The sequence below is a fragment of the Leucoraja erinacea genome, unplaced genomic scaffold (assembly GCF_028641065.1).
Source record: "Leucoraja erinacea ecotype New England unplaced genomic scaffold, Leri_hhj_1 Leri_347S, whole genome shotgun sequence".
Classification (NCBI taxonomy): domain Eukaryota; kingdom Metazoa; phylum Chordata; class Chondrichthyes; order Rajiformes; family Rajidae; genus Leucoraja; species Leucoraja erinaceus.
The window spans coordinates 125,127-135,103 of NW_026576248.1; the positions used below are offsets into that span (position 1 = coordinate 125,127).

A 9,977-nucleotide genomic window follows, 5' to 3' on the forward strand; every position below is an offset into this window, starting at 1 on the left:
AGAGAGTATAAACCAAGTCTATCCAGTCTTTCTTCATAAGACAGTCCTGACATCCCAGGAATCAGTCTGGTGAACCGTCTCTGCACTCCCTCTATGGCAATAATTTGGAGACCAAAACCGTCTCTGCACTCCCTCTATGGCAATAATTTGGAGACCAAAATCCTCAGATTTGGAGACCAAAACTGTACGCAATACTCCAGGTGTGGTCTCACCAAGACCCTGTACAACTGCAGTAGAATATCGCAATACTGTTGGCATATATCACAAAACGTTTATAAAGACATTTGGATCGGTACATGATTACGGGCCCAACACCAGCAGGTGGGACTAGTGTAGATGGTGAATCTGGGGCAAGTTGGGCAGCAGGGCCTGTTTCTATGCTGTGTGGCTCTATAATGTTGCCAAGACTTCAGGGCCAGAGCTACAGGGAGAAGCTAGGACTCTATTCCTTGGCGTGCAGAAGGCAGAGGAGTGATCTTATAGTGTATAAAACCATGAGGGGAAAAGATCGGATGGATGCTCAGAGTCCTTTTCCCCCCAGAGTCGGGGAATCAAGAACCAAATGCCATAGGTTTAAGATGAGAAGGGAAAAGTTGAATAGGAAGCTGAGGGGCAACTTGTTTTAGACTAGTGGAGCTGGGTGGGTGGACTGAGCTGCCAAATGGCGGTAGTGCTGGGTGATAGGGTTGGTGAGGATGGTCAGCGCGGATATGATGGGCTGAAGGGCCTGCTCCTGCGCTGTGCGGCTCTGTGAATGCAACATACCCTTTGCTCTCCATCTCTAGCCCACACCGTGTCTGATTCACCTCCACCCCATTGTGGACCCTGGACTTTGCCCCACTGTTGTTGGTCAATGCGCTGTCTCTTGGCCAGAGTAGGGGAATGACGAACCAAAAGGTGAGAGGGGAAATGTTGAATAGTAACCCGAGGGGCTCCTTTTTCCACTGGGATGGTGGTGGTGGGTGTATGGAGCGAGCTCCCAGAACAGGCGGTTGAGGTTGGGACTACGGCAACATTTATAACACATTGGCATAGGTACATAGATAGAACAAGGTATGGGCCAAACGCGGGCAGGTGCGACTAGTGTAGATGGGGCATCTTGGCAAGTTGGGCCGAAGGGCCGTGTTTCTATGAATATGACTAAGACTTTATACATACAGGATGCTACGGGGAAGAATATAAGAGCAAGATATTATGGTCCAAGTCTACAAAACATTCGTTCAAAGACTTGATCTATAAATTGAGAGGGGAAAGATGAAAGTTACAGAAACACATGAATGTGCTGGGATTGGAGTGGTATAAAGCATCTTTAGATAGCTGGGATTATGGTAGATGGGGATTGGAGGGGGACAAGCCACCTTTAGACAGCAGGGGCCCGTGTAGATGGGGCATCTTGGTCAGCAGAGTGCTGCGTGATGCTGTGACTCTCTGACCCAGACACACACGCACGCACTCGTTGGTGAGAGTTGGTCTGAGGCTGGACCACGTTACCTCCATGAGATCGAAGACACCTCCCAACGTGTGCCCCGACACCTTGGCCGCTGCCATTGATGGGATGATGCTCCCCTCGTTGTGGATCAGGAGCACTTTCCCGGACACCCCTGTCATCAGCTTATCTAGGGCAGGGAGAGGAACAATTAGAGTCAGCAAGCCACATCGCCACCTCAGTCTGAAGAAGGGTGTATTTAAGAGGGAGTTAGATGTGGCCCTTGTGGCTAAGGGGATCAGAGGGTATGGAGAGAAGGCAGGTACAGGATACTGAGTTGGATGATCAGCCATGATCATATTGAATGGCGGTGTAGGCTCGAAGGGCCGAATGGCCTCCTCCTTCTATGTTTCTATGTTTCTATGGTGCAGCAGCATCTATTTTTATGGTGCAGCAGCATCTATGGAGCGAAGGAAATAGGCAACGTTTTGGGCCGAAACCCTTCTGGAAATAGGCAACGTTTTGGGCCGAAACCCGGAAGGGTTTCGGCCCAAAACGTTGCCTATTTCCTTAGCTCCATAGATGCTGCCTGACCTGCTGAGTTACTCCAGCACTCTGTGAATCGTCACCTATCCATGTTCTCCACAGATGCTGCCTGTCCCGCTGAGTTACTCCAGCACTCTGTGAAACGTCAGCTATCCATGTTCTCCACAGATGCTGCCTGACCCGCTGAGTTTACTCCAGCACTCTGTGAAACGGGACCTATCCTGTTCTCCACAGATGCTGAGAAGAACCGCTTTTTTTTCACACAGAGACTCTGTGAAACGTCAGCTATCCAGGTTAGTCACAGGCCAGTTGCATTGACCCGCTGAGAGGGAGTTAGCACTCTGTGAAACGTCACCTATCCATGTTCTCCACAGATGCTGCCTGACGCCCTGAGTTACTCCAGCACGCTGTGACACGTCACCTATACCTGCTCTCCACAGATGCTGCCTGACCGGCTGAGTTACTCCAGCACTCTGTGTCTATCTTCACCAGAATGCTGCCTGCATTCGGGGGCATTGGCTATGGGGAGAGTTAGACAGACTTCCACTGTTTTCTCTGGAATGTGTGGAGACCTGATAGAGCTAACCCTTCTCATTCCTCTTACAAAATGCACATCTTGCATTTCATGAACTCATACCTCAACTGAATTGGGTGGTTAATAAGACATCGGGCATGCTTGCCTTCATCAGCCAGAATATTGGGTCTGACAGTCAGCGAGTCATAATGCAGATATACTACTGTGGTTATACTGCATTTGGAGTCTTGTGTGCAGTTCTGGACCACCAGTGGAAACACCCTCTCCACATTCCCTCTACCCTGGTCCCACAGCAGAAGCATCCACATCGCTGGGGGGGCTGGAAGCTGGGAGTACCCCGAGCTAATTCTGCCACCACCATCATCTATTGCAACAAGTGATGTCTCCCACTGGTTGTGGCCGGAAGCTTGCGTCCTTGCCAGGACCGGCGCTGACAGCTAGGTCAACATTTGAAGCGAGCATTTGAACGCCGCCGGCTACCGGAGTTAAGGCCGTCCCGTCAACGGAAGTCTCGAGGCCCCTGACTTCCATCAATCACAGTGAGGAATGTGGAGGAGTCACTGTGGTGGATGTTCATGATAAAATGTGCTTTTGAGTGTTTGTTGCTTTTAATTGTACGACTGACCTGGGCCAGTGAAATTCCTCGTATGTTGCAAAATATACTTGGCAAATAAAGTGTGATTCTGACTCTGATTCTGAAGTCTCTCCCCCGGCCTTTAGTTAGAAACATAGAAACATAGAAATTAGGTGCAGGAGTAGGCCATTCGGCCCTTCGAGCCTGCACCGCCATTCAATATGATCATGGCTGATCATCCAACTCAGTATCCCGTACCTGCCTTCTCTCCATACCCCCTGATCCCCTTAGCCACAAGGGCCACATCTAACTCCCTCTTAAATATAGCCAATGAACTGGCCTCAACTACCCTCTGTGGCAGAGAGTTCCAGAGATTCACCACTCTCTGTGTGAAAAAAGTTCTTCTCATCTCAGTTTTAAAGGATTTCCCCCTTATCCTTAAGCTGTGACCCCTTGTCCTGGACTTCCCCAACATCGGGAACAATCTTCCTGCATCTAGCCTGTCCAACCCCTTAAGAATTTTGTAAGTTTTCTATTAGTTGAAGGTTAATTCAGTTCAGTTTTTTCTCAGATGGCTGTGAACATTTTCTTTTCATTCATTCATCGATTTATTTCTCTATCCATCTATATTTATCTATCCATCGACTTATTTGTTTGTTTATTAATTATGATATGAAGCAATGAATCTTAGGTAATGAATGTTGCCTGCTCTAGGAGAACGAGGGCCTGACAGTGTTTAAGAAGGAACTGCAGATGTATAAAAAAAAAATCGAAGGTAGACAAAAAATGCTGGAGAAACTCAGCGGGTGAGGCAGCAGCATCTATGGAGCGAAGGAAATAGGCGCCGTTTCGGGTCGAGACCCTTCTGGAAATAGGCAACGTTTTGGGCTGAAATCCTTCTGGAAATAGGCAACGTTTCGGGCCGAAATCCTTCTGGAAATAGGCAACGTTTCGGGCTGAAATCCTTCTGGAAATAGGCAACGTTTCGGGCCGAAATCCTTCTGGAAATAGGCAACGTTTCGGGCCGAAACCCTTACGGGTTTCGGCCCAAAACGTTGCCTATTTCCTTCGCTCCATAGATGCTGCTGCCTCACCCGCTGAGTTTCTCCAGCATTTTTGTCTACCTGTTTGTCCTGACACAAGGATGAGAAGACAAGGTGGAGGCGGCTTGTTGGTCACTCACAGCTGAAACCATCGAGGTGTAAACTCTGACTGAAGCGGAGACCGAGACGATCGAACCTTGCCCCCAAGAACTTCACCACCATCTTGCAGGCTGCGGCCCTGTCGATAGGAAAGGGAGACGGATTATTACCAGAGGGCGGCATGCTAGAGCTGCTGCCTCACAGCGCCAGAGACCTGGGTTCCATCCCCGCTACAGGTGCCCGTCTGTACAAAGTTTGTGCCTCCTCCCGCGTGGGTTTTATCCGGGATCTCCCAGTTCCTCCCGCACTCCAAACACGTTCAGGTTTATAGGTTAATTGGCTTTGTGTAAATGTAAAAGTTGTAGGAAGGAACTGCAGATGTTGGTTTAAATCGAAGACGAACACAAAATGCTGGAGCAACTCAGCGGGGCAGGCAGCGTCTCTGGAGAGAAGGAATCGGTGTCTGAAGAAGGGTCGAGGCCAGTTCATTGGCTATATTTAAGAGGGAGTTAGATGTGGCCCTTGTGGCTAAGGGGGTCAGAAGGTATGGAGAGAAGGCAGGTACAGGATACTGAGTTGGATGATCAGCCATGATTATATTGAATGGCGGTGCAGGCTTGAAGGGCCGAATGGCCTACTCCTGCACCTAATTTCTATGTTTCTATGTGTCGACCCAAAACGTCACCCATTCCTTCTCTCCAGAGATGCTGCCTGCCTCGCTGAGTTACTCCAGCATTTTGTATGTAACCAGGTTTGTAGGTTAATTGGCTTTGTAAAAAAAACCGTTAGCGTGTGTAGGGTACTGCTCATGTGCGGGGGTTGCTGGTCAGCACGGACTTAGTGGGTCGAAGGGCCTGTTTCCACGCAGTACAGGATATTTCTACTGTAGCTACTGTACGGATATACATACAACGTGGAAACAGGCCCTTCGGCCGAATGAGTCTGTGCCCACCAACAATCACCCCGTACACTAGGGACAATTTACAATGATAGCAAGCCGATCAAGCCAATTGCTCCAGGTCCTCTGGTCTCCTCCCACATTCCAAGAACATACAGCTTTGTGCGTTTAAGAAAGAACTGCAGACGCTGGTTTAAATCGAAGGCAGACACAACATGCCGGAGTAACTCAGCGGGTGAGGCAGTATCTATGGAGAGCAGGAATTGGCGACATTTCGGGTCGAGACCCTTCTTCAGACTGGCCCCTCCCGCCCCCTGCCCTGACATCAGTCTGAAGAAGGGTCTTGACCCGAAACGTCGCCAACTCCTTCTCTCCGTGATAACTGAAGTAAACGAGCAGCGTAGGTTTACAAGATTAATTCCCGGGATGGCGCGACTGTCATATGCCGAGAGAATGGAGCGGCTGGGCTTGTACACTCTGGAGTTTAGAAGGATGAGAGGTCACCTCATTGAAACATACAAGATTATTAAGGGTTTGGACACGCTAGAGGCAGGAAACATGTTCCCGATGTTGGGGGAGTTCAGAATCAGGGGCCACACAAACAGTTTAAGAATAAGGGGTCGGCCATTTTGAACAGAGACTAGGAGACACTTTTTCTCACAGAGAGTTGTGAGTCTGTGGAATTCTCTGCCTCAAAGGCAGGTTCTCTGGATACTTTCACGAGAGAGCTAGACAGGGCACTTAAAGATAGCGGAGTCAGGGGATATGGGGAGAAGGCAGGAACGGGGTACTGATTGATCACATTGAATGGCGGTGCTGGCTGGAAGGGCCGTATGGCCAACTCCTGCACCTATTGTGTACATTGATGAGTGTGAAGGTGCCTGCATACTCACAGTGGGTAGAGGGAGGGGAGTGAACTCCTGGATAACGATCGGAGCTGTGTGTAGGCAAAGCTGGCCACCTGCAAGCTGCTCTCCTTCATCAGGGAGTTGGCGAGGAGCAGCAGGGCGTTGAGGGGCGGCTTGGTGCAGAGGAACACCGCGCAGGCAGCCATCCGCAGCTCCGGGGCGTTGCGTTGGTCCATGAAGATATGCAGCGTGATGACTTGTATCTGTGAGTGCACAGAGCAACCAGCATTGGTTTAGTTTGGTTTAGAGACACAGTGTGGAAACAGGCCCTTCGGCCCACTCAGTCCGGACCGACCAGCGATCCCCGCACACTAACACTACCCTACACACACTAGGGACAATTTTACACTTACACCAAGCCAATTAACCTACAAACCTGCACGTCTTTTGAGTGTGGGAGGAAACCGAAGATCTCGGCGAAAACCCACGCAGGTCACGGGGAGAACGTACAAACTCCGTACAGACAGCGCCCATAGTCAGGATGGAACCCGGGTCTCTGCCGCTGTGAGGCAGCAGCTCTACCCGTTGCACCATCGTGACACCCTAAGTTCAGGACCCTCAACTACTCTCTGCCACAGAGGGTAGTTGAGGCCAGTTCATTGGCTATATTTAAGAGGGAGTTAGATGTGGCCCTTGTGGCCAAGGGGATCAGCGGGTATGGAGAGAAGGCAGGTACAGGATACTGAGTTGGATGATCAGCCATGATCATATTGAATGGCGAATGGTGCAGGCTCGAAGGGCCGAATGGCCTACTCCTGCACCTAATTTCTATGTTTCTATGTTTCTAGGAGCGGTCGTTCATAGAACAGTATTCGGCACGGTGGCGCCAGAGACCCGGGTTCGATCCTGACTATCGGTGCTGTCTGTGTGGAGTTTGCACGTTCTCCCCGTGACCACGAGGGTTTTCTCCGGGTGCTACGATTTCCTCCCACATTCCAAAGACGTGCAGGTCTGTAGGTTAATTGGCTTTGGGTAAAAGATTGTAAATTGTCCTTTAGTGTGTGTGTGTGTAGGATAGTGCTAGTGTACGGGGTGATCGCTGGTCGGCACCGACTCGGTGGGCTGAAGGGCCTGTGCCCGTGCTTAGGAACAGGCGCGTTGTCTGTGTCGAACGTGACGCCAAGAACAACTCTTATTTCTCGGCTCGTGATCCACATCCCCCCCAGTCCCTACAGATCCACCTGCCTATTCAAAGCCTCTCAAACACCACGATCGTATCTGCCTCCACCACCACCCCTGGCAGCGCCTTCCAGGCACCCACTGCCCTCTGTGGAAATAAACCTGCCCCGCACAGCTCCTTTAAACTTTCCCCCTCTCACCTTTAACCTCTACCTTGGTAACCAGACCAGGCAACACTCCAGATGCATCAGCATGCTGTGAGAGTCGCTACCCCAACACCCCCCACCCCCACCCTTACACCTTACCCTTCCACTCCCCCTCCCCCGACTCAGTCTGAAGAAGGGTCTCCACCCGAAACGTCACCCATTCCTCCTCTACACAGAGATGCTGCCTGACCCGCTGAGTTACTCCAGCACTCTGTGAAACGTCACCTATCCATGTTCTCCACAGATGCTGCCTGACCCACTCAGTTATGGTGCAGCAGCATCTATGGAGCTAAGGAAATAGGCAACGTTTCGGGCCAAAATCCTTCTGGAAATAGGCAACATTTCGGGCCGAAATCCTTCTGGAAATAGGCAACGTTTCGGGCCAAAATCCTTCTGGAAATAGGCAACGTTTCGGGCCGAAACCCTTACGGGTTTCGGCCCGAAACGTTGCCTATTTCCTTAGCTCCATAGATGCTGCCTGACCCTCTGAGTTACTCCAGCACTCTGTGAAACGCCACCTATCCATGTTCTCCACAGCTGCTGCCTGACCCACTGAGTTACTCCAGCACTCTGTGAAACGTCACCTATCCATATTCTCCATAGATGCTGCTGCACCCGCTGAGTTACTCCAGCACTCTGTGAAACGTCACCTATCCATGTTCTCCACAGATGCTGCCTGACCCACTCAGTTATGGTGCAGCAGCATCTATGGAGCTAAGGAAATAGGCAACGTTTCGGGCCGAAATCCTTCTGGAAATAGGCAACGTTTCGGGCCGAAACCCTTTCGGGTTTCAGCCCGAAACGTTGCCTATTTCCTTAGCTCCATAGATGCTGCCTGACCCTCTGAGTTACTCCAGCACTCTGTGAAACGTCACCTATCCATGTTGTCCACAGATGCTGCCTGACCCGCTGTGTTACTCCAGCTGTGGACAATCCCCAAGCCGTGCGGTGAATCTTTACCTTTGTCGGGTCCTTCTTCAGAATGTTGCGCAGGGCCATGATGGCGTCCACCTTGCTCTTGAGGGGGACGTTGGGGGCCGAGGGTCTGGGCCAGGGCAGGAGCTTCACGATGTGCTTGATGCTGATGGGCTGGCCCGCGTTACCGATGGCCTTCAGGGCCAGGGCCATGTCCTCCTCGTTACCATGGGCAACGGCGTCGGCAAGGAGATCGTGGAGAAGCTGCAAGAGGAGAGGCTCGGTAAGACCACTAGTCTCAGTGGGCCATGGGGCCAGAAGCCACTTTATTCTCTGGAGCGCAGAAGGTTAAGGGGGGACCTGATAGAGGTCTTTAAAATTATGAGAGGGATAGACAGAGTTGATGTGGACAAGCTTTTCCCTTTGAGAATAGGGAAGATTCAAACAAGAGGACATGACTTCAGAATTAAGGGACAGAAGTTTAGGGGTAATATGAGGGGGAACTTCTTTACGCAGAGAGTGGTAGCGGTGTGGAATGAGCTCCCAGTGGAAGTGGTGGAGGCAGGTTCATTGGTATCATTTAAAAATAAATTGGATAGGCATATGGATGAGAAGGGAATGGAGGGTTATGGTATGAGTGCAGGCAGGTGGGACTAAGGGGAAAAAATTTGTTCGGCACGGACTTGTAGGGCCGAGATGGCCTGTTTCCGTGCTGTAATTGTTATATGGTTATATGGACTAAAGCCCTCAGGAATACCACGAGCCTCGATAAAACCATAATGCCAAGATAGACCGTAAAGCCCCTTGTCCCACTGTACGAGGTAATTCACGAGGTCTCCCGAGTTTTCCCCTGATCCGGTAAACCCGTGACGTTTTTTCAACTCTGTAAAAAATGTCCACGAGTAAAATAATACTCGTGATGAAAGAATTGTTACTTTTTACTTGTAGTTAGACCATTACGAGCCGCTACGAGACTTCCACGAACTCCTACGGACCCGCTACGGACATTCTCAGGGGAAAACACGGGAGAACCTGTAAATTACCTCGTACAGTGGGACAGGGGCTTAAGACCAGAAGACACAAGTCCAGAAGCATAAGACCAAACCCCTCACTAAGAACATCACTCGGTAAGACCATAATCCATGGTGGACCACAAGGCCACAAAACACAGGAGCATAACTTTATTCCCGGCTGTTACCAGGTAACTGAATGATCCCACCACAACTAGAGAGCGGTCCTGAACTACTATCTACCTCATTGGTGACCCTCGGACTATCCTTGATCGGACTTTGCTGGCTTTACCTTGCACTAAACGTTATTCCCTTTATCCTGTATCTGTACACTGTAAATGGCTCGATTGTAATCATGTATTGTCTTTCCGCTGACTGGTTAGCACGCAACAAAAGCTGTTCACTGTACCTCGGTACACGGGACAATAAACTCAACTGAAAATTGAGAGACTGGGCCATAAGCCTTGGGTGGGCTAATACTACCCAGCAGCAGAATGAGGCCATTCAGCCCATTAAGTCTACTCCGCCATTCAATCATGGCTAATCTATCTCTCCCCCTCAACACTATTGGCTGTGTTAAGATCTATAGCTCATACTATTATGGTTGTTATTGAAATATGAATTATTCCATATTTATGTGCTATTGTAGTTGTGGGCCTTGCTAAGCCGGAGTAAGTAAGAATTTCATGTTGAGTTGC

At 50.1% G+C, this 9,977-nt stretch overlaps 2 protein-coding genes across 2 annotated transcripts; both read right to left on the reverse strand.

Moving 5' to 3' along the window:
- Window positions 1-968: 968 nt before the first annotated feature.
- Window positions 969-4,356, reverse strand: LOC129693560 (vitellogenin-like). The gene is made up of 2 exons (XM_055630356.1): window positions 4,265-4,356; window positions 969-1,616 (listed from the first exon to the last, which is right to left on the reverse strand). The coding sequence occupies exons 1-2, from the start codon at window positions 4,344-4,346 to the stop codon at window positions 1,324-1,326; spliced, it is 375 nt and encodes a 124-aa protein (XP_055486331.1). The 5' UTR covers window positions 4,347-4,356; the 3' UTR covers window positions 969-1,323.
- A 1,654-nt stretch (window positions 4,357-6,010) lies between these two features.
- Window positions 6,011-8,602, reverse strand: LOC129693563 (vitellogenin-like; the record flags this gene model as incomplete). The annotated part of the gene is made up of 2 exons (XM_055630359.1): window positions 6,011-6,232; window positions 8,315-8,602. Coding segments are annotated over 2 exons (510 nt in total), but the record flags the coding sequence as incomplete, so codon positions are not given.
- Window positions 8,603-9,977: the final 1,375 nt, after the last annotated feature.